Genomic DNA, 26151 nt, shown 5'->3' on the forward strand with positions numbered 1-26151 from the left:
GACAGTAATCGTAGCGAGAAGTCGAATACGAAATTTTTATTTTAGCAAGAATATGTCAGCGATGTATTACGTATTGCGTGAGTGACACCAAGCTGTAAGGCCTACTTTTCCTAGTAGTGTCGCACGCACACTTTGGCTTAAGACGTGACGATGCAAAAACAACTCGAAAGAATCTGTTTTCCCTTGAAATTTAAAGTGATGGCCTTGTCTTTTAATAATGGTGCTAACTACAGTTACCTGTCATTCGCTGGTTTGAATGTCGGTTCCTGAACATAGCTACCGCAAGCACCTAAACCTCGTATCATTTTCAGTAAGTAACTTAATGGGAATATTGATCGTATACCGTGAAGTTAAAGGTCGTTGCAGGGCTGTATACTGTAAACTACATCCAAGCAATTGGTAGAAAATTTTACAAGAAAAATGTTGGTAATGGTTCCGCATTTGAGTGTGTTGGGGCTTATAAATTGTGTTTTCGCTGAAGTTTTTAGGTTACTGCATTCAAGGGTGCCATAACGTGGACTTGGGTATTTCGATAATACAAGAACTAAAAAAAAATCGGTATATAGTACATAGCTTGGCAGATTTTTTTCTTTTAGCCCTAAACTGCTTATCAGAACTGTGCACATTTTACTGCAGTGCTTCCTGAAACAGCTAACGTTTTATACTCTCTCTCTCTCTTTCTCTCTCTCTCTCCCTCCCTCCCTCTCCCCCTATCCCCCTACTGCCCCTTCGACCATGTTTACTTCTAAACCCCTTCTCATCACTCTTTGTACTTTTCAACTAGTATAAATTGCCGATTAAAAAATAACATTTAACTTGACGAAATTTGTCGTCTGATTATTCGATAGGTCCTTCGTATTTTTTACATGCTTTATATTAGCTTCACCTGTATGTTTGTCTGTCCGTCTGTAACTGTTTGTCTGTCCGTCTGTAACTCTTTCGACTAAGAGTGAGTGGATCATCACTGTAAAATGTCCCACCCATTTCATTACGTTCGTTAGCCGAGCGGTCTAAGGCGCGCGACTTCTGTGATGTCAGCTTTCGGATTCAGCGATCGTGGGTTCTACTCCCGGCCACGCCGAGAAAAAAAAATTATTTTTTACATGTTACATGCTTTATATTAGCTTCACCTGTATGTTTGTCTGTCCGTCTGTAACTCTTTTTTACATGCTTTATATTAGCTTCACCTGTATGTTTGTCTGTCCGTCTGTAACTCTTTTTACATGCTTTTTACATGCTTTATATTAGCTTCACCTGTATGTTTGTCTGTCCGTCTGTAACTCTTTTTACATTCTTTATATTAGCTTCACCTGTATGTTTGTCTGTCCGTCTGTAACTCTTTCGACTAAGTTTTCTTTTCTTGCAAAGCACATACTTTTACCAGTTTCAATTGTTCCTTCCTCTGTGCTAGCCTTTCAGCTTGCTTAACCACGCCGAAAAAAAAATGTTTTTTTTTTTTTCCGGTAAATTCTAAGATTATATCCATACATCTAACTGTAAATGATTGTCTGTCAGTCTGTAACTCTTTCGACTAAGAGTGAGTGTCTCATAATTGTAAAATGTCCCACCAATTTTATTACGCTCGTTAGCCGAGCGGTCTAAGGCGCGCGACTTTAGCTTTCGGATTCAGCGATCGTGGGTTCTACTCCAGGCCACGCCGAAAAATTTTTTTTTTCCCGGTAAATTCTAAGATTATATCCATACATCTAACTGTAAATGATTCGGAGAGACTTTACCATTTCTTTGTGACGTTGCAACTCCAAATAGTTATCTCAGATGGTAATAGGTAGTGTCGGTAACTCATTTCCCTATGATAATTATACATAAATATAGTTTAAAAAACTAAAAAAACATGCTTTTAAAGAATATCAAACTAAAAAATTAAAAATAAATATAGTTTAAAAAACTAAAGAAACATGCTTTTAAAGATTATCAAACTGAAAAGTAAAAAATAATTTTAAAATTTAATTTATGACAATAGTATATAAGCAATACTAGTATAAATGAGAAAAAAGCATGGGGCGCTTAATATACAAAAAATATGGCACAAAGCGCCTCAAGCTTTTTTCTCATTTATACTAGTATTGCTTATATACTATTGTCATAAATTAAATTTTAAAATTATTTTTTACTTTTTAGTTTGATAATCTTTAAAAGCATGTTTCTTTAGTTTTTTAAACTATATTTATTACTGCCTATAGTAATAGAGTACTCTGTGCATCCACGGTAGAATGTCTTAATACGTGTCCACATTCCGCGAACTTCGGTAAGAGTTTGTCTGCTCAGTTATTATAACTAAAGCTATGTTTTTATTTAAATTGGTCACGGATGCTTTGTGTGTTCATTTATCCGTATTATCGCGCATTGTTCCAACATCGAAACTTGTGTGCGCATATTTTAAGTGTGCTTTTCTTATGCGACACGTTTTTTTAATTATTTACCTTTATTTTGTCGAATGTTTTTGATCATAAGAACTTTCGAAAGAATTATTCTTATATTTTATAACGAAAAATAACTCGCTAAACACTTAAAATTGTGTTAATATTATGTGTTAAGAGACCTGACCACATTCGCTTAAATATGCGTCGGAAACTAGTTTCAAAAGTGATTCTTAAGACATTTATTAAACTAAATTAAGAGTTTTACAAATTAATGAATGTTTGTTGTATATTATTATTTATTAAACTCGGTAATGGTTAGTAGTGCATAAATATAGTTGACAGACAAAAGCGTTTCGTTCTAAATTTATTTTTATATTCTGAAATTTGCAAGGCATGCATCTTGGAAGTACACTTTTATCGTTAGACATAATGGTAATTTGATATAAAAAGATCTTGCTCGTTTACTTCCTCCGTAGCAATGGCGCTGTATGAAAACGAGTAAACACCGTGCGAGAGTTCTGCAGTGCCAGTACTGTACACATGACTGCTTGTAGAAGCGAAGGAGGTCAAGAAAATTGGAATGTTGGAAAACTGAATTGGCGGAAATGTGAACTTTGCACATGTTCATGTGCCCTGGGGCCAATTTGACAAATTTTCAAGTCTTCTTACTAACAATTGTAAAAATAATAAGCTCTTGAAATCACCAGTTGTTGCCAAAATGCGTTTTATTTGCTAGAATTGTCACTGAAGGGTACAAATTTCAGTCGTATGTAACATGTGTGGAAGTTAGTAACCTTTTAACTCAAGATTTAGCAACGTAGTCAAATTTAAATAATTTACTGGTAACGGCTATTCTTGCTTAAGTGGAGTATATTTTTGTTTATAATTCAAACACATCTGTATTTTTTTAATTTTTTTTATCTTTCTATTTCGTACAAAATGCACTTTTAACCATAAACTTTACCACCATTTAACGTTAACACTACGATCGACGATATGTCAAAAATTCTCATATTTTGGGTAGAAAATAGTTGAGTATTTAAGTGAGGCACTATTTAAAATTCTTTAAACTGCTCGCTTGAAAAATATGGTTTTTGTGACAGTGTTTCATGCCTCCGAGGTACAGATCTATTCTTATATGGATACTGTGTGAAGCCGCTGATGGTGCGTGCCATGTTTGCGGAACACCTCAAAACATTGGGTAGATTGTAGTGTTAGCGTTGTGAAAACAAGAACTGTTTTTTCACGGCAGTGATTGTATTTATCGACGGAAATTCCAATATCATACTTATGAACCATTTTTGGGCGTAGTAAACAACAATTTTCGCAATGTTTTTGATGTTGCAATATGGCGATAGTGATGTAGAAAGTGATTCAGCTATGTAAAAAAAAATGCCATCTCTTGACGATTCCCTACTCCATGACAAAACCTACCCTTATTTTACTGTAATAAGACAGCGTTTTATAATTGTTAGCAGTTCCTTACATTATACTGTGCTATTCAAAAAGATAATTCGTTTGAGGTCGTTCGTGGTATTCAGTCAGTTTTATTCATTATTGTGTTTTTTATATACTTTAAAATACGCTATATGAGTATTTTTTGACGAGATTGTCAGAGACCAAAAATGATTTTTTTAAGATGAAAAAATAACCATTCAGACTTTTTTTTTGCCTTGCTTTGCAGTATGGTTTATCCAACCGTGTGTTTGCTTTCTTCTTTATTGTCAGCCGCATGAAATACCACGGTTTATGTAATTTCTTTCCCAAGCTTCTAGCTAATTAATAGTCAGTGGCATCGATCGTAGTCCGAGGCAGTTTAAAGCAATAGAGCGTGTGTAACATAATTCAGGATGCATTGCAATCGCGGTAGTGCCGTATCGAATAAAATAACATGTAAACTAATATTCTTAATAATTGCGTATTACATGGATTTAAATTAATTATTTTTACCGAATATTTTTACAGTCGCAAAATCGTCGCGAAGTAAATATTCGCCAAAAACGCTGTTAGTTAAAATATCTTCTGAATGTAAGCATTTTATATCATTTCAGGCGTAAACCATGAAATAGATCAAATGCGGGCCACATGCACTAAGATCTTTGTGCTATATTAGTCAGATCTCAAAGATTCATTGCGAAACCGCTGTCCTTTTTTTCTGCCATGGGATTTTAGTATTATCTCGAGACTAGTTGTCCAAGCTTTTACGTGTCGAGACATCGTTCGCAATACAGCATTGAATGTGATTTTAAGACCTTTAAGTAAAGTCTAATTAATATGGCTTAGTGAAGTGCGTTCCATTTGACCAACCTGGAAAGAGCTTACTAAGCACACTTAGCCGCCCTTAGACATGGGCATGCACATTAGAAAGGGCCAACTGCAAAATGTATTTTGATGTATTTCAGTTATGTAACTATTTGAGCATACAAAGCCAGAATACATGCGCCGCAGACTGGCAATAAAATATCCAGTAATCATAAAATTCTTAGTATTTATGAAATTTGATATATCAGGGAAAAAATCGAAGAAAAGTATCTGGGAAAATTAAATTTAGAAATTTGAACAGTAAGATTTGTATAGTTGACAAGGACTACATTTTTCATATCCACAAAATCTATATAAATTTTTTTAGCTGGTCACAGAGCTCTGGGATTGTTTGTTTAACTAAGGAAAAAATTTGACACCAGAAGATTTTTTTCCTGTAACAAACATGTAAATATAAATTTATTCAATTTTTACAAATATAAAATTAATGGATCGACTCTTTATTGGAAACTAAAGTTTCTGACCCTTGAGACCTAAATTTGAATTTGAGGGGTAGATTCAAAGTAGTCTTTGTTATTCGAATTCGAGATTTGGGATTTGAGAAAATTTTGGTTTGACCAATCACTCATCCCCAAATACCCCCCCCCCCCTTACACCCACACACACACAAGAAGTAGAAACATGTTTTCTTTTTTTTGTTCCATGAGTAAGTTTTTTTTATTAGGGAGAAATGCACACTGCAAACTAATTTCAAAGAACTACTGAAACTTATGTTTTATACTTGTAGGGGCAGGACCGCGGTATGAGAAAATGCTTTCAGCTTGCGTTCTATCTAAAACGTTGACAAGGTTCATTGTTGTCTTGATACAGCGCACACGATGTATCGGCGAGCCTTTATCGTGAACTTGTGATTATGGAAGATATATTTAGTGGCATTTTAACTGCACTAGCGTAAACTTTGTTTTAGCGTACTAGCTATCCCTTATCAGTCACCGGCATCTTAACCGTTTACGTGCAGATAGATTCATCAACCAACATATTTTACGTAAATTGTGCAAAAAAACGTGAGTTTAGTTTAATTAATTTTGGTTTTACAGCTCGTTAATAACGAGATCCATGTATGTGGACACAGACTATATGTGTTTATTTTATATTATTTATTTCCTTTTGTACGTAGTTTCACAGTCACACTGAGTTTTTCAGGAATTTTATACTCACGAAACCAAACTTGTGTGTTAGTACTACTACTCTCTTTATGCTACTTGCGGTATTTTGAGTATATTTAAGTATATATCCTTACTTAATATTATAAATGCGAAAGTGTGTTGGTCTGTTTGTCCTCTTAAGCTGCAGCGGAGCAACAAATCGACATGATGTTTTGCATAGAAATAGGTTATGGGTCGGAGAGTGACATAGACTACATATAACTATGAAATTCCATACCTAAAGGATTGAGAAATGGGCAAATTCAATTTTATGGTAGAAAATCATAGGATGTAGGTCATTTGCAGACAAAGTGAGTTTGTGTCATTTCTCTATGTCCGCCACACGGGCTGGCAACTTTATCCTTCTCCTTGGCGAAACCCATCGTCTCATGGCCAGTTGCGCTATTGTGACTCTGAGTTTCGTCGATCGTAATTAGAAAATGATCTTAATGTTTAGCATTCCGAACGTTGCGCCAAAACATTGACCAAAGATTGCATGAACTTGAGTTCATTCGACTGTACAAAGCGGCAACAGTGTTGACGAATAGCTAGGCTTTTTTCTATTGGCTGGAATAAGTTGACGCCATCTTCTGGTTACAATGTCCTTGTTTTGGGCTAGTAGTTGAAATGTTCAAAGTTGACTGCATGTCTCAAGATGCAAGTAAACTAACGTGGCTTTTGCATCGAGTATATTACCCTACAATGCAAAAATGGATAGAAAACTTGGTAATTTCTCTGCTCGAGAGAAATATCTGCTTTAAGATTTAGTGGGGAAAAATCCGTTCGGAATGTAATGTTAAATGATCTTCAATCGGGCACAAAATCTCCATTACAGTTCTTTTTTACAGGCGAAACCGCTAAACAAAATTCTAGTGCGCTTATTCCTGAAATGGTTCACTTCACTTCTACACGCGCGGCCTCGGAATTTCTGCATAATGCATGTCAACCAACACATATTTAGAACACTGTTTTCATGTTCCGAATCGTCGTCAGAAAAATTCATGTTGGCATTTGTCCAAGTAAAAATATATACAATGTACACACAACTATTACTTTATTAACATAACCTAACATCCATTCCTGAAACTTTTATCATATTAACACATGTATAAGTGTCATTTTTCTCAACATAACCTAACAATACATTTCTGAAACTTTTATCCTATTAACGCATGTGTAAAATCACTTTTACAAAAAAAAATCTACATAGTCTACAGTTTCTTGAGCTTTTTGGAGTGTAATAAACAAAATTTGTAAACTGAAGGTCATAAAACATGAACAAATATATGTTATATTTGTTTCTAAACACTTCTGAACTGAAGTTATGATTCCTGAATCTAGGGAACACCCGGTTCAATGTATAGTTCACAATGATCTACGATCACCGCTCCAAATACGATCGTACAACAGAAACATGTCAAGAACCAAGTTCAAAGCAGTATTTTAACTAATATCACGTATGAACTACAATGGGGAAAACCGGCAATCAGTGAAGCTTACGGCTGCTAACGAACTAAAGGCGCTAATAACTGTTTGGAACTTCGTAAGTAGATTAATTGAATATGTAACGCGCTATCATTTGGTGCGTCCGTCATGTCTTGTCCAGGGGTTACTTGCCTTCCCGCAAAATGAAACTGAATACTTTGCTGATGCGTATCCTTGATGCACCGAGATTTTGCAATCAATGGGACTTCAAATAAAATAAAAATATTCCGTTTTTCAAGTGTACGTCCTACAGACTCGAAACACGGGAGTAATGTTCCGGGCAACGCCGGGTACTTCAGCCTAGTTATTTTATATTTACATTAACACAGTTAAATGTGTAGAGTTTTTGAGTGGTCGAACTTTAACAACATTTATATATATATATATATATATATATATATATATATATATATATATATATATTCATCGCACATACCTTTTGCGTAATTAGCTGGCAAAGTTGAATTTTTGAACATTTCCGTGAAATTGGATAAGGAGAACCAAATCGAAAATCGAAAAAAAAAAACTGAATATTTTGGTTTAAAAGGCGATGCTGGTGGTTTAAATTTATTTCAGAAAATTTTATGTAATATTTTTTAACCTTATGAAATAATAAAAATTCTGAGGATATTAAAAGGCTAGGTTAAGTAAGCCATATTACATAATATACAGTAAAATTTACTTTAAACCTAAGAATTTCAAATTCTATTTTTCATTTCGTTCTTCCTATCCATACTGCACAAAAACGTAAAAATGTAACTTTGCCAATTATTATAAAAAAAAGTGTGATATTCATTTACGAAAGTTCAACCACTCAATAAGTCTGCAAATTTAACCTTGTGGAACGTAAATATAAGATAATGATCTGGAACAGAACATAGACCCTTAGAGCCCGCGACACTCGCTGGTGCTTCTAGCACGATATCGCTTCTGAACTGGCGCGCAGTCTTCTCGTCGTGCAGAGGACAACTTCTAGGTTTGAGCGGTAACCATAACATTACATACGCAAGTCTCTTGAGTGCTTTCGAGAATATGTACTCCAGGGATGGCTCCAGGACAGGGCAAGTCAGTGTTTTAATTATTTTTTTTTTTTACTTTTTTGTCGAATCCTTTTTTCTAATATGGAAATTCATGGGAAAAGGAAAATTAAAATTCGATTAGCTTGTAAATTAAAGTACTGGTCAATACCAATTTCAATTCATTATTTCATATTGGAAAAACTTTCAAATATTTTATTGCCACGTGTAATTAAGCGATTACATCGAAATTTGATCGTAAGCATTTTTAAAACTGACCCGAGGATAATTTATCAGAAAAGAATATTAAATTTTCTTGAAGATAAATTAACGAAACCATCGTTGAAACTTAAGTTCCTAGTTCGCTTAAAATTTTGTTTGAAAGGGTTAATTTTTCAAATTTTCTAGGGAAGGGAGTCCATAAAAGTAAATAGCCCAGAACCCTGCAAAGTCTGGTACCACCACTGCTGTACCGATGTTTCATGCCTAAACATTTATCGAAAAAACACGTTTTAGCCATTTTCACTGGACTAAAAATACAGTTTAAAAACTAATTCCCTCAGTGCATCCTTAAATGTTTTTGTTTATTTCGTAAACGAACACACTGGGATATCGTGTACAGTTTTTCAATCGCGTGGTTTCTTCTGAAGCTCTGCACACCGTGTGTGCCTGGGTAGGCTGGGTCCCTTAAACACGTGATGCCTTTTCTCCATTGTTTAAACCCCGCATGATAAGGTGTATAGGCTTCCCTTACCCAGAATCATCCCAACATAATAGACTTAGAATAAGTTAAGAAAAAAGGGTGACAGCAGGTAACAGCGCGGTATTCCATCAGACTCCGATCTGTTTTCGTTGTTCCGTCTCTTGCTGGCTTCAGCGTTTTAACTGACTATTAATTGGTTATTCGTTTGAAACTGCGCAATATTTCTGGTTGAAGTGCCTTTGTAAATTTATTTCACCGATGCGTTTATTGGTAGCTACTCCAAACGTTTCATCCCCTCCCTCCTTACTCTTTTCATTTGTAATTTTTGTTTAATAGGCAGTTGTATATATTTTCGTTGGTGCATCTTTCTCGAAGTCAGCTAGAATCAATAAACGGTATTATATTTTGTCTCTCATCATGCATTGGAAACGAAATAGAAGCTTATACGTGCCTCGTATTTTTACGCAGGACCTACATTGTGGAGAAATTACATTTGAATTGTGAAAGGTTACCTCCTAGTGTGTACAACACACTTTTAGTCTTACCACTAACTGCATTCGATTTAGTTATAGTGCATGCAAACCAGCCTGAAACATCTTAAAATTGTCTTGGATTTAACCGGTCTTACACCTGCTCAAACTTGAACCTTATTAGAAGAATTATTTCCGTAGTTTAGTTCCCTGTTGAGTCTGCAAGAAATGAAAAGTGATGAGACTAGCAAGAGTGGTGCAATGCTATGATAACCTACGACGCATGTGTCTGGAGCCAGGCCTCGTCACCGCAAGGTTGGCACTTCCGGGCGGACGCGGCAGTATTTAAATCGCGCGCAGGGAGGGACGGCGGGCAGACGGGCGGAGACTCACCTGCACGTAGCCGACGATCCGGAAGAGGTAGCCGGGCAGGTTGAGGATGAGGAAGACCGTGGACACGACCAGAAGCATCTTGGTGACCTTGGACTGCGAGCCGGACGAGCGGAGGTGCTGCTGGTGCTTCCTGCGCGACGACGACGAGGCGGGCGCGGCGTCCCCGCGGGGCGCCGTCGACGTGAAGGTCATGGAGCGGCGCACCCACGCGAGCCGCCACACGGCGCTCACGATGCACATGTTGAGGCTGGCGATGACGCCGAAGGGCACGACGAACGTGAGGACGGTGTCGGCGTAGTTGAAGGCGTGCGCGAGGCCGCGGCGCTCCTGGTCCAGGTCGCACACCAGCTCGGAGGAGTTGGGCTTGGGCTGCAGCTTGACGACGAAGACGACGGGCGTGGAGGCGGCGGCGGCGCAGACGGTCAGCGCCGCCAGCACCTGGCGCGCGCGCGCCACCGTGCACACGGACGGCCGCCGCAGCGGGTACAGCACGGCGAAGAAGCGCTCGACGGTGAAGGCGGCCACCAGCCAGGCGCTCAGGAAGCAGCACGCGTACAGAACGAAGTGGAAGGCCTCGCAGACGACGGGCCGCGACTTGATGTCGGTGTCGGCGACCATGTCGAGCCAGTTGGCGAGCAGGCAGGCGAGCACGGCCGTGTCGCTGGCGGCGAGCGCCGCGAGGTACGTGCTGGACGACAGCTTGCGCAGCTTGGTGCAGAAGAACACGACGACGGACACGCAGTTGCCCACCGAGCCCAGGAGGATGAGCACGGGCGTGTAGTAGCGCTCGATGTCCTCCACGACGCGCAGAGTGGCGTTCATCGTGACGAGGCTCGAGCGGGCTCACGGGCCGTGCGGCATGGCGGGCGGCGGGTCGGAAACTGCGCGGCCACGCGCCGCAGCTACGAGTGCCCGCCCGCGCATGCGCGCCGCCGGGGATGAATGGAGCGCCGGCCCGCGTGGGCGCCGGCCCGCGTCCTCTCTCTTCTCAGTCCTGCGCAGTGCTTGCACAGTCGTGTATTCAGGCGAAGAAAAATATTCCTCCATTTGATTTACCTGAAAATTATTTTTTACTTTTTTCTTACTTGACTCAGCAGGCTGCCCTTAATAGTGTTCGACCTTAAACACTTTCTCTATTTGCAGTAAACCAGTTTTTCTGATCTTGCTTCATAGGCATATACCAGCCTCGGGAAGCACTTTAAATGTTTGGGCGTACATGATTTAAACATTTTTTTTATGATCCTAAAGCCATAATGTTTCTGTTTAATTCAGTGTACTTCGAAGCCTGTACATTTCAGGCCTATATTACAATCAGAGTATTGAGCTGGCCGTGGTTGGAACTTTTAGTTTGCACACTGTTTATGCCTGTTGACGGGAACAGATGTCAGTTCCTAAAACACGAAACTGTTTGTCTCAGGAAACCTACTATGTTCGTCTGTGCTGTCTTCGTTTTGTTGTCCAGAATATTTGTTTACTTTGATCGCTGGATTTGCGTCACTGTGTTGTTGTGTTGTCCAAATTATTCGTTTTGGATCATCGTTGGGTTCGTCTGTTTGTCGCTGAGTTCCAAGATTGTTGTTTGTATTTTCAGTTCTTGTTATAACTGTCTCATTGTTGTCATCCCCTGTTCGTCTGTACTGTAATTTTTTTTTTGACTAATTTGATCCTCAGAATTCTGGCTGTCCTGTCGATGTGTTTTCATTAGACATAGGCTGATTTCAGCTGGTTTTCTGTGGGTTTGGTTAATTATCTTTCTTGTTTATTCTTGCGGTTTCCCTATGGCATATAGTTAAACAAGCAATGACGTACGCCCATGAAAATCTTTAAAATTAAGCTTCCCCATTGCAAGAATCATTCAAAGATCATACTTGACAAGTTGATTATTTTGTCAAATAATTTATCTTCAGCTCCTTGAAAGACACATAATACATAAAATTTCGTTGAAAATCTGTCTACCATTTTCTGCGTGAATAACTTAGTCCCGTGCATAGTTTATTTTACTATAGGCTAGGAAGAAAACTTATTTTCTGATGTATGAGCTAGGCACAAGGAAGATAGCGGCCGCTAGGTGCGCGGCTATTCTGTCAGCGGGACATGTTTGCTGTATGTAAATAAATAATCATAAATCAAGATAAATTGCCCCACCAGGGAAAATGTTTACTTCTTATAATGCATCTGTAAATGTGTTGTCAATATTTTTTTATGCTTTTTGGGATTTAAAGAATTAATAGATTAACTAATATTATTGATATCTCCATCCTTTACTAGCTATCGTGCCCGGAATCGCCATTTTAAGCGCTAAAGTGACTTGTCCCGTGATAAAGTTAGGACTCTAAATAGTTTTGTATTTTGGGATCTAAATTTACGGAGTTTATATGCAGCTCTGATACATTAGTACGATTTCACAGTTCGTAAACAAAACCTAAATCATTAATTTGGCACTGCTTCGAATACTACTTGCGGCTGGTTTGTAACCGTGTCGAAGATGAAGTGTCCACGACGTTTAGGTCGATCTTGCAGTCGCCATCATCAGGGTAGCAGCAGCAGGATTTGCTACCCTGATGATGGCGACTGCAGGTCGACCGAAAAGTCCGTGATACAATCGTCTACAACCCAGAAGCCAAGTAACTAACTCCTTTAAAAGTTTACTTACGTTTACAAACTTACGTGAAATATGCAGCGGGGGTGCAAATTAGTTATTATGAACTGTTGACAATGTACGCTGAATTTACTTACGTACCTCGGATTATTTTAAAATAAGAATGACTAGTCAAACTTTTTTTTATGTGTAACGTTTCATATCTTGGTATACGCCATATGATATGAGTAATTTCGTGAATGGAACAGATATTTGTCTCATGGAACGTGAATGCGTAATCACGGTTTTTCCATCTGTGGTGGATAGCGGGAACTAATGTTCACAAAACCAAAGGTAAACTTTATAATATTAACTTTTTCATTCATTTTAACAATATTTATTTTTATTTTGTTTTTTATTTATTTTTTACTAGCTGCCCGACCCGGCTTCGCACGGCTATACTAATGGAAAAAAATAAAGCCACTTCTCCCATTTACAGTAATGGTAAATAAAAAAAATTCAGTTACAATTTATTACAATGCTGTATAATGTACCGGAGAGAAAATGAATAGCACCGATGGTTTCCCGACTCGTGCACGCAACGTACAACTGATGTACCCGTACTTCGCTACGGCAGTCTACAGGCAGATCACTCTTGCGCCGCTCATTATACATGCCCCTCCCTGTGGGTACGCCACTGCCGCGCGATGTCCGTTGCCATGGAGACGCAGAAGGCATGAACAATGCAAAATCCTGTTCTCATGCAGACAAAGTACCCACTGTTGCCTGGCTTTAACCACCCATGGGATCTAATTGTCGGAAAATGTCATCCTGCGTAACATAAGGAACATTACTGTGCAGGTTCAAGTCTGTAATATATATATATATACTTGAAAAATGGCAATAAAAACATATTAAACACAGAGAGAGAGAAAAACAATAGTTTAGGTTTGCGATTTAAAGTGATAAAAAGTATTTAAATACTAATTGAACTCTTATGAGGGTACTGATTGCTTCGTTGTTATTATCACACGGGTGTTTTTTTACTTGTATGGGAAAATTAAGAATGATAAGGCATCTAGTGCGTGGCGACAATGTTAATAGGCAATAGGAAATAAACTTCTAGCGCCTGCGGCATTGTCAACACACACTTCGTACGTGTACTGCATGTTGTATCTAACCCCCTCCAACGCATTTGATTCTAAATTGGACTTTTAGTTAGGATCCCTAATGTTATTGATAATGTAATATAGCCTATAGCTTTCCTCGATAAATGTACTATCCAACACTGAAAGAATTTTTCAAATCGGACCAGTGGTTCCTGAGATAGCGCGTTCAATCAAACAAACAAACTCTTCAGCTTTATAATATTAGTATAGATAATTGAGTGCCTACCAACAGTCAGAGCCTTTAACAAGTGGGCACTTAACAAATATTACAAAAAAAATAACAAGATACACAAAACACAATAATAACACAACAATAAAATTGGACAACACAAACTTAAACACATGACAAAAGACACTTAAAAAAATGTAACTTAATTTGTCAATTTTAAATTAATTAATTAATTAAACAACAATAATACATTATTTACGTCAGAAATTATCTTAACTGCAAGAAAATTAGGAATTCAAAATGTCTTTCATTGAGATTTTTGCCCTTTTGAAAGAGTCTAAATCTTTCAAAATATCATTACAATTATCAGTACACCGTTTTGATAGCTCATTTTTTATGTGATACGTTCGAAAAGGTCGCATTGTTCTATGATTGAATGAAGGAACTCGAAGATCAATTTTGTTTAATATTTCAGTGCTGTGGTAAACGTTTATAAAACAATTTATTACAAAAACAGTATCAGAAACTTTCCTTCTAAACTTCAGTGTATACGTGTTCAGGGTTTCAAGGGTTAAGTCATGGTTAAAATTCTCTGGATTATCATATATTAAATGTTTGTTAAGAATGTATCTAAACAATTTATTTTGTATATTTTCAAGTCTATTTGAGTCAGTGCTAGTTATAGAGTTCCATATGACACAGCCATACTCTTATCTCGATCTTACTAAGGTAAAATAAAGACAAATTACAGAATCGAGAGCTAACCAAATAAGTTAAATATATAATAATCCCTATTATTTTGTTTGCACTTGCAATTAAATTATCCACGTGGTGATGAAAGTAATATTTAGAATCTAAGATAATACCTAGTTCACGCATACAATAAGTTCTCTGTATCATGTTGTTGTTTATTACATAGTTAAAACTTTCTGTATATGTTTTCCTAGTATATGATATTATTTTAATCTTCTTTACATTTAATTTAATTCCGTTATTTTGACACCACTTAGTTACATTATTTATATCTTCTTGCAACAATATACAATCACTAGGTGTTCTAATGGTACTATATATTTTTAGATCATCCGCATAGAGAAGAGCTCTGGAATGCTGAATAACATGAACTATGTCGTTTATAAAAATTACAAATAAGTAAGGTGATAAGGTTCCATCCTGAGGCACTCCTGACGGTGCATTAAAAGTTGAAGATAAAGTACTTCAAATACGAACAACAATCGATCTTTCATTTAGATAGTTACAGAACCAATTAGTGTAGGAGGCATTCAAACCAAAACTAATTAATTTATCTACAATTAGAGAGTGCTTGCATGTATCAAATGCTTTACTTAAACGAAATACATAGCATCCACTTGTTTGCGGGATAAAATTTCGCCGTACGTATAATTAACAAACGCAAATAAATTTGTGATCGTAGTTTTACCAGGTACAAAACCATGTTGACTATGCGCTATTAAATGGGATGTATGAAAATAAATATGTTTAAGTATAATTTTTTCAAAAACTTTAGAAAAGCCACATAAAAGTGATATTGGTGTATAATTAGTAACAAATTGTCTATCACATTTTTTTTAATACTGGGACAACAATAGCTTGTTTCCATAATTTTTGATAGATTCCAGAAGCATCATTTTAATAAAATTCCTTGTAAAAAATGAGGTCCAAAGCCGGGGTTTAATATTTTTTCCAAGTTTTTTTACGCTTTTATCGGAGCCTTTTTTTTAAATAGTTTAAATTTCTGTGTACTAATAAAATTATTTAGTAATCTTCGTAGCTTCTCTGTGAACGAAATATTTCGGCAGGTGCGGAAAATACGTGTGATTAGCGTCAAGATATGTGGTTTAAAATACGATTTGCGTGTATATTTATTACGCTCGGCATTATTTTAAAATATATTACGTTAAAATTCTGTGTCCGATTTTCATATTATAAGTGTATTTGCAACATGAGAACACATGAATTTGCTTTTACCGAGATTAGATGTTACACATACTGGCGAGTACTGAAAGACTCGCTCTCGTGTTTTTTTTTTAAATATCTTAACAATTCTTGCAAGGATTATATATTATTATAATTAATATCGGCAGTGGTTAACACGCTGGGTAAGCATGAGATTCACAAGTCTTTGTGCACATAGAACAAATGAGAGACCGTGTCAATCACTGAGAATGAACAACCGCACACCTAGAGGCAGGAATTTTCCCCGTGCCACATTCATAACATTGATTTTCCAAACCTTTAGTAGAATTAACCGTAACCCATCCTATGATTTTTTATTTTATTTTGTGCGTGACGCGAAGGGCTTATCTGCGCGCCCAGCCCGCTTAACGGACAGTTTGCTGGGAGCGGGCAAACAACCTGCATGGGGTCAGGGCTGACTTCGTGTGTGCACGTGGAATGCGTAACAACGCTATCTCTCGTCAGCAACTGTTGATTTGCGGCGCCAGCTGTTCCATATGCTAAACACGGCTCTTCGTGAACGTGGTTAGTGCGACCTGTGGGCATGCGCTCTTATTGCCGTACCCCCCTTTTTTATGGAAAACGTGTCGGGCTTGGATATAGCTATTAGGTTTTAAGCTCGCAAACCGGATGAAATTCAGTCTTTATTATCTCATGCTGTGTGTTGCTTTGATCCAACACGGTGTATCGTGTTTAAATATATATATATATATATATATATATATATTTAGAAAATTAATGTAAATAAGTTTATTTTTTAAATGTAAATAATTTGTGTGTATTTCATACAATTATTTTTTTATTTATGTAACACGAATTAAATGACGTGACAGGTAGTCTTTGAGTCGACAAATTTATACCGTTTTTATTATGTACTAGCTAATGCCCGGCATGCGTTGCTATGCCTCTATTTTTTGTAATTTCTTTGTACAATACAATGCATCTTTCTCTATATATGTCCCTCTATAAATCTCACTATTATTCTATATAGATATAAATCTGTATATATATATATAGCTATATCACTGTTTAGCTCTCTATGTATCTATGTTTTATCTATATCTCAAGCTAGCTCACTATCTATATCTCTACATCTATCTATATATATATCTCTCGATCTATCTCTTTATACATCTCTTATCTCTGTCTATGTATATATCTTCCTATCTATATCATTATCTTTACGAAAAAGAAGACGAACGCACAAACCTTCATTTATATATATTTACCTATATATTTTTATCTATATTTTTACTTGTTACAGGTGTAACATAGGTACATAAAAGCACGCGCGTATTCTAATGCAACGTTGTGTCAAAATTTCAAAGCAATAGGTGAAGAATGTTTGGAGATCTACGTTTCTGAACGAACGAACATTTACATTTTTATTTATATAGATGTAGCTATAAAATTATGATAGTTAACTTTTTTTTAAATACCTTAAACTTTGGGCGTATAAAATTTACCTTTAAAATGCACTAAGATTATTTGAATCTATAAAGTGCCTATAGTTTGCAAGTTATACAAAGTGCAAAAGCAAAATATTGGCACGGACCCTCGGTAAGATTGCCCGCTCTTACTTGCCTAGTTTAATTTATTTACTTGTCATAATCTTTGAACGTTTTATTTGAAAGCTTGAACTTAAGGCACTAAATGAATCAATCTTATTTTCGTTATCTTTCTCTTTTCCCTCTCTTCGTAAATTTTTGAAGATATGCTTGAGTTATCTTTAACGAGTTCCATAAGTAATTGAATTCGTTCCGTTCGAGTAACATTATAATATCAGTGTGGCTTCTTCTTTCAAGTTTCACCTGTTTTCTCCCATGTTGGATTCTCGAAAGCTGTGATAGCTAAGTCGCGATATCTCATGGAACGAGGCACTGCCTTGTTATTTGGAGCAGTATCTGCAGTATCTTCAACACTACCGCATGCGACGATTGCAGATTCACGCAGAGGCTAACACCGCTATAAACTTGGTCACGAGTGGCACTGGAATACCGCCCAGTTAAATGGGGAGTCCGAAATTTAAAACAATAGTAATAATAATTGCTCCTTATGGCATTAAACATCTTTCTGACGCCCGAAAAAGTCGTTCTAAAACTTTGGTTTTATATTACTTTTAACAGTTTTTTAAAATATTACATTTAATACAGTAGCAGTTAAAATATATATAAAAAAATACGTTTTTACAAAATAAAATGGACATACTTCAAATGTCGGACAGGAGTAGATTATTTTTAATCTCTCCATATTTGTTTTTAGTTCAGGGGTTATGAATGTAAAAGGGAGGGGGTCGGATTGCCCCATTGCCTCTCCCATAGGACCATCACTAGATTCATGGGGCTGTCATGTGTGCTGAGTGGCGCCGTAAAGTCTCTCAATAAAACTACGGCCACACAGGCCGCTATGCTCGCTATATTCGCGATGTTCCGCAACGCGAATAAAATATAGCCAGCATCATCTCGTGTGTCACTGGCCACACAAATATGTGTTTCCTATGTTCGCTATGTTCACCTTGTTGGCGACGTCGCCATGTGTTTTGTTCTCGGCTATTTTTCTAAAACGTCGCTGACTTCGCTCATGCGCAAATAAAAAAAAAAAACATCTGTTTTCGCGCGGAGTTGTGCTGTACTTTAAGGTATGCTTTTTTGACGTGACAACGTCTAATAAATCGATAAACGCCGCGCCGGCTGCACGCACGAAGTGTCCCGTTACGCACATTGTTTCTTTACGCTGTGTGCCGTTACGCTCATTGTTCCGTTACGCTGTTGGCGAGTGCAGTAATAATAGGTTATCTTACAATTGACTAAAAAATTATGGTGATTCATATTGTAATGTAATGTAATGTATTATAACAATTACTATAGTACTTATAAGTATATAAGTAGAAGGGTGCTACAATAGTATTAGTTTCCCAATGGTAGTAATATAGCTAAATACATATAACTTTGGTGAATTGGGCGCCGTTGCTATACCATCCAAACGGGTCTATTATGTTGATTATGAGTATTGAACACATACATGAAAAAAAGGAATATATGAATTAACGAATAATAATTAATTTTAATGATTCAGATGTATGCGGCTTGTGATTGGAACATAACACATATTAATTAAATACAAAACGACAACAACGATAACACATGCCCTTAACTATAAACAAATACATACACAAAACATAACACTTCAACTGCGAATAATCTGTAATTAAAAAGTGTTATTAAGGGGAAGTAAATATGGTGTAGATTGATAATAATAAAATTCTGGGTTGATATGGATTATTGTGGCTTTCCTGGTTATTTTTATGTTGTTTAATTTTCAGGATATACGTAGGCACAGATTTATATTCAACCAAAAGTTCGTCAATTTAAACTTATCATCACTCTAAAAGTTCATGTATGATAAACAGTTCAGTGTTCAAACTCTTCAACTTATTTAAAATTATCGTAGCTCAGTGTTAAAAAAAATATAAGTGCAATAAATAAATATCTTAGAATTTATTTATTATATAATGTTTTCACCTCGGCTGTAGCTCAGGGTTTGCAGGAGTTCTGCTCTAAGACCACTGAGTAGAATGAACTGTAAAGGACACTGAAATAAAAATATTAATTTATAATACTGTTCCATCAGATGTTAAAAATGTACTTAATATGGGTAATTAACTTTGCAATAATCATCAGTCTCAACATTAACATCGCATCAAAGTCCGTACCAAGGACGCTACCAAGATCACGATGGCTACCTTTGGCTTATAGCATAAGCCTCAACTTAATTTGTTGGTAACTTATCTTTTTACCGCCTGATATTGCTGCAAACACTCACGTTCGTAGCTATCACCATACCAATTAATATTAAGTCACTGAATTTACTTGATCTTTTAAGATTATGCCAAAAATGCTAATTTAGATAAGGCCGGCGTCGGGATAGACCCTAACGAAGAGACGCCTATTCGTACTTCTTTCTACATAACATAATTCACGGACGCATTTCCGCCCACGGCGGTATGCTATTTTACGATATAGCCTGCGGCTGTAAACAATGCAGCCAAGAACAGACAAAATAATGTGGGTGATTAACAATCACCTCAAAACACAATGTAAACACAATTAAATATAAAATACTTGTGGTGAGACAAAAATTACAATAAATAACAGAAGTGAAATTACAACAATGAGTTAAATATGGAATCAGGTTAGGTTTGATGATAGTATAGTCAGTTCAATGTTTATGAATGCTAAGCTGTAGCATGACAGTTTCGTAGTTTGAAGGTGCGACATATTACATTAGAAGGTTAAACAACAACATAGTATCATAACTAATAAAGAAATACATATATGATAATAAAACAATTAATAAATAGTCTTATGTTGCTGTACGCGGTACCATGTACCCGTACAGATTGCTGTCCCAGATGAAGTTTTGTGAAAGATCCTTCTAATAAGTCTAGGGGTTTTCAAAAGTTCATCTTTACCCTTTCTTTCAGTCAATTCTGGTCACGCGATAAATTGGCGGTTGGCGAGCAAACGTCTTTTTTATATTTTATTTTTCCCTCAGCAGGTGCGAGCTAAAAAAAAAACAAAGCGCACGACGGTTGAACTAGGAGCAGGAGTGGAGGGAGGGAAAATTTCGCGCCAACGCGACACCCAATCAGCGACGACACTGGATCGCGCTATTCACTTCTCGCTGAACGGTCGTACAGTCAAGACCTGCGTCACGCAGCTCCGCGAAACTCCAACGTTTTTCTCCGTTGCTCCGTCGTTGATGGTCGTCAGGAAGGGCTTACGAGGCACGGACACATTTCAGACACTGGTAAGTGTACTTACGATTGTGAAGATAGCGAAAATATGCAATATAAAGAACAATTGCAAGCCCTGCATTGTTGTGTACAGGTCCAGCACGGCGTCAGGCGCTACTGCACAGCACCCTGGAACGAGTCGTGGCGACCTTGACAGCGCCACGGGAGGGGACATGGCGGCGGGGCGGCGAACCGTCTCACGGCCACCTGCCGCGAGATCCCAGCTGTAGACTGCACTGCTACAAGGGCGGCGTAATCCACACCACTCTCAGCTGGTGGGGGGCGGTGTCTCGGCGAGACAGTGCCTGCTGATGGCGACGGCGGTGTTTCTGGTCCGACATCGGGACGTTATACGACTAGCGTGGGACGTCGGAGTTGGGTCCTTACACAGTCGTTGCGTATGCGGTTAGTTCAAACACAATTTCAAGGCGCACTTACACGGGCGTCCTTAAATATAGCTCGGGCGTAACTCTCAAATTTCACCTCTTCAAAACAACAATGTCCTATCTGTGCTTTTCAGTCGTAGCCTCGGGTCACCTCGATCATAACCATTCAACCACAAATAACCATTTAAAATACTAGGAAAAGTATTTAATTACAACAATTAAAAAATATATATTATTAGGAGGGTTTAATGTGTTTTGTTTTTAACTTAAACCTATTAATATTTAATTTACCATGACCTACAGGGTAATCTGGTACCATTGTTATTGTATCGGTACTAACATACAGTAGATTCATGCTATAAATATTAGATAATATTTCTTTTGTTTACATTTTTGCTCATAGACATAGCAATTATTTTCAGTTATTTTCTGGTAACATGATTAATTTGACTACCACTAATTTCAGTAATAGTGTGATTACAGTTCATATTGCATTAATAATTAATAGTTGATATTATTTTATCTCAATTATAACAAGTTGCCTTGAGATTAATTCTCAAACTATATAGTTACTAATTGTAATTTACTAAAGTAAAGGCTTATTTACATTTTGCTCTTGGGCTTAGAAATTATATACAAGAATATTCTAACACATCATATATCATTATCATTTACACATTTCATGTCACTATGACCACATGAATAGTTGCAAAGGAATTAAATGACTTATTATTACAATAATAATAGTTCATTTCATAAAACTCATCTCATGTTATTTCATCTTATAACATAATTAATTAAATTCAAATGCTGCAGACTTGCAGACAATAATAGTGTATTAATATGTTTTTGTACCATCAGTACATACTGTGTTTTCACATAACACATTTCTTGCAGTGTTCAATAATATTTTTTTTTTTTCCCCATTTCACTGTTGATGTGAAATTATAATTTCAGGATATTAGTCTGACTGATTTCATCACACTTTGTTGACACTTGTTACACACTTTGGCAACAGGCAACAACTGGGTAGCACAGAAAATCATTTCCTCTTGCTCGCGACACCAGTGTTCCATGTTCTGTATCACAGCCAGAAGAATAGACCCCAACAAGTAGGTCGTTTGAAACTTCAAGAAATGATAACTTTCGTGTGACAACAACAAAATTAGTGTGTGAAGTATATACAACCATGTTGTATTTCTTTCAGTGGCAAATTTAAAATAAATTAAGCTCCTGCATAATATTCAAATTTAAATTCAAGTGTTTTTTTTTTTATTTCATTCAAAGCAAAGTGTTTTTAAATGGCTCACTATAAATAAATATATAAGATACAATGCCAAACATAATACTCATTATAACCAAAATTTGTGCAATTTTTTTACACATGATATTACACAGTCAAATTCATGGCAATTTTCATTTTATTTTATTCTTCTGAAGTGAGCTTAAAAATCAGTAAGTGCTACAATAATTTCATCATATGGATAACGCAAACAAGGTAATTAGTTCATAGAGGGTTTACATGGCTTCGTAGTTGCAAGAGTGATATGTGGCTTATTTGATATGCTGTGTGCATGCTTGCTTATGTGGACAATCAGCTGGTCAGCGAATTCTAACACATTCTGTTACACTTGGTCATGATAGCTATTCTCACACATGTCAGTGGGTATTCATACAGGATACACAGTTGTTTTTAATTCCACAGCTGACACCTGGTCATGCTCGTGTGTACATGTTGTAATGTTGACACCAACTCTGTGGTGCTAGCGCCATGCAATGCTGTATACATAGCTCTCTGGCTATACACTGTTACACAAAATAAATCCTAGTGTGGGTGGACTATTTCACCATACCTCATCACTGGACAAACTGGCCTTACACTCGTAGGCTGCCAGTGTAGTGTATCAATAGACACTACAAAACACAATAACAGCAAAAATAACATCTCATGGCTGGCACTACCATTGCTGGCATAACATGTGAAACATCACACATTTGCACTATAGGATGTCCTGTCCTCTATTTACATAGGACCATCCAATGTATTCTATACAACAACTGTACATTCAGGCTATCTTCCACAGTAGTATACATGATGAGTTCTAAGGAGCTCTGACCAAACACATCTTTACAGATTACTGGGCTGGTTGTAGGCCCTTAAATGTGTTAAATTATACCTTCCCACAACTTGGTTGGTAACAGGGTCTTGCAGCTCGTAGCAATTTCCACGTATGATCTTGCTTACCACATATGGGCCTTCGAAGAGCAGAAACAGCTTCTTCGTCACTCGTTCCCATTTCTTGCTCACCGGAGCTGTTCTTAGAAGCACTCGGTCTCCAACTTGGAACTGCTTTACTCTGGATGAACTCTTGCGTTTTCTCCTGGCTAAAGCTTCTGCTTGTAGTCGCTTACTGATGAGGTGCTCAACCTCTTGACCGGTTGGCCATTCCGTCACATCCGTGTCAATGTCTCTTTCAGGTAAATAGAGTGGGTTAATCGCCACCGACCGATCCAGACTTAGGGCTTCATGAGGGGTAAAACCGGTGGAACTATGCACTGTATGGTTTAATATGCACTCAATCGCAGGTATGCGATCACGCCATGACTGTTGTGCACCATGGCACATAACACGTAGAGTATTCCCCAAAGACTTCATAACCCTCTCAACAGGGTTACTTTGAGGGTGCCTTATAGATGACATAGTAGGTATCACATTCATTTTCTTTAGGCCTGTCTGCCACAGTTCACTCTGGAACTGGGTACCATGGTCTGACAGTACCTTCCTAGGGGTTTGCACTTCCTTACAAAATTTTTGCAGGTACCTCAAAACTGTTTTTGCAGTTGCGTGCTTAATTGGAAACAACCTGGTATACTTAGTATACACATCCATTATCACAAAAATATACTGGACACCTGCTTTAGATGGTGGCAGTGGACCAAACAAATCCACTGACACTAGCTGCATAGGTTGGCTGGGTAGAATTGCCTCTAGAGTTCCATGCAGGTTCTCAGGGGGTGCCTTTGATTTCTGACACAGGTCACAGGATTTAGTATAAGAGGTAATTGTACGTGGCATGTTCGGCCAGTACAACTGTCTGCTGACAGCTTCCAATACTTTCTTACCTCCCATGTGACCTAGGGTTTCATGTATTTCCTTCACTATAGGAAAAATCATGCAACTGGGCACTACTGGTTTCCAGTTTTCAGAAAATATATATTTCTGTTTAGGATGAGCAAACAAAACACCTTCAGCTGACATGCTGAAATGTTGATGTATTCGATGATCAGCAGGCTTATCAGTTAATCCTTGCTTCATCTTGCAGCAGAACTCATCTGTGTTTTGCTTCTCCTTTAAATCTTGTAATATTAATTTCAAATTAGAATTATTTTGAAATGGGCTAGGCTGATTGATTGCCACAAGAAATTCCTTTGGTCTGCTTGCAACTGGATGGGTGTCTGAGTTTAATTCTGCCAGTCTACTTAAGCAATCAGCTGTGACATTAGCTGTGCCTTTAATGTGTTGAATATGTATGTCGTATTCTTGCAGTAATAGACACCATCTTGTCAAACGGCTGCCAAATAATTTTCCTGCTTTCAGACAAGTAAGAGCTTGATGGTCTGTCAGTTGGTTGACTTTCTCACCTATCAACAAGTCTCTGAATTTCTGCAGGGACCATACTATTGCCAAGGCTTCCCTCTCTGTAACTGTGTAGTTACGCTCAGCCTTGTTGAGTGTGCGGCTGGCCATAGCAACAGTTCTCTCTTGTCCTGCATTATCACACTGGGCTAGCTTGCACCCTAATGCAATGTCTGAAGCATCGGTATACAGGAAAAATTCCTTGTTTTGTACCGGATGATAAATCACGTGTTCAGCCAAAAATAATTGTTTCAAATTTTGAAAAGCTTTTGTATGTTTGCTTGTCCATTCCCAGATCTTGTTCTTTTTCAATAACTCAAACAGAGGTGATGCCAGTTGTGCTACTCGGTCTGAGTAGTTTCTGTAGAAACCAATTATCCCAAGAAATGCTCTGAGTTGTTTGACATTTCTGGGTGCAGAGAACTCCTGAATTGCCTGAAGCTTGTCAGGGGCTGTTTTGATGCCTTCTGGTGTTAGTATATGTCCCAGAAATGGCAGTTCATCCCTACAAAACACTGACTTTTTTAGTTTCACAGTCATCCCAGCAGATTGCAACTTCTGTAGTACCGTTCCTATGTGCTGGACATGCTCCTCAAATGTAGTTGACGTAATCAGTATGTCATCAACATACGCTCGTGCAAAACCACTGCACTCAGGGCCTAAGGTGGCTGCTAGGCACCTGGTGAATTCTGCAACTGCATTACACAGTCCAAAGGGCATGACCTGGAACATGTACTGCTGATTCCTAAATAGGAATGCAGTATACTGTTGAGAATGGGGTTCTAGGGGAATTTGCCAATATCCAGATGACAAATCTAGGGTGGTGAGATATTTTACACCCTGATACAACCTTAGTATCTCACTGGTTTGCACTGGGCTCTCTCTATCCTTGATGGTAATACGATTCAATTCTCTGGCGTCAAGGCAAAGCCTTACTGTACCATCTTTCTTGCCAACACATACTATTGGATTAGCATATGGGCTAGCCTCTCTCTTGATGACCTTCCATTCTATCATAAGCTTAAGATACTCAGTAGCCTCCAGTAGGTACTTTGCTGGTATTGGATAGGACTTACGGTGAAACGGTTCATCCTCTTTAATACAGATCTTGGCTTTGTACATGTTATTGAGACCTGGTTTATCAGAGAAAATCTCTTGATACCTGGCTAGCAAGTGATATAACACATTCATCTGCTCATGTGGTACTGTGTTTACACCACAGATGGCAGTAGAAATGTCTTCCAATGAGGCTGTTAGACTAGAGTTAATATTGCAACTGTTAATCTGCCTAAGCATAGGCATGTTAGCTAACAGTCCTACCAAATTTTCTTTCACACTCCATTGATCTGACAATGGAATGGGGTGTTGACTGTCACTGGCAGTTATAGTCCATAATTGAAAATTAATAATTATTCCAAATTGTGTTAGGAAATCTGTCCCTAAAATCAGTTGTTTAGCGAGGCCTTTCACCACTAAAGCTGAAACTTGTTTTGGCTGTCCCAGACCTTCAATGTGCAGCAACACT

The 26151-nt window shown here is 37.6% G+C and overlaps 2 protein-coding genes across 2 annotated transcripts in view; one reads left to right on the plus strand and one right to left on the minus strand.

The window, feature by feature from the left end:
• Positions 1 to 10737, minus strand: part of LOC134528595 (nociceptin receptor-like) — a 67593-nt gene extending 56856 nt beyond the window's left edge. Inside the window, exon 1 of the mRNA XM_063362346.1 lies at positions 9909 to 10737. Within this exon, the coding sequence (XP_063218416.1) occupies positions 9909 to 10737 (829 nt within the window). The remainder of the gene's footprint in view (positions 1 to 9908) is intronic.
• Positions 1 to 26151, plus strand: part of LOC134536067 (protein furry) — a 737387-nt gene that overhangs the window by 377594 nt on the left and 333642 nt on the right. The window lies entirely within an intron of this gene.

Source organism: Bacillus rossius, chromosome 1 (assembly GCF_032445375.1).
Source record: "Bacillus rossius redtenbacheri isolate Brsri chromosome 1, Brsri_v3, whole genome shotgun sequence".
In the NCBI taxonomy this organism is placed as follows: domain Eukaryota; kingdom Metazoa; phylum Arthropoda; class Insecta; order Phasmatodea; family Bacillidae; genus Bacillus; species Bacillus rossius.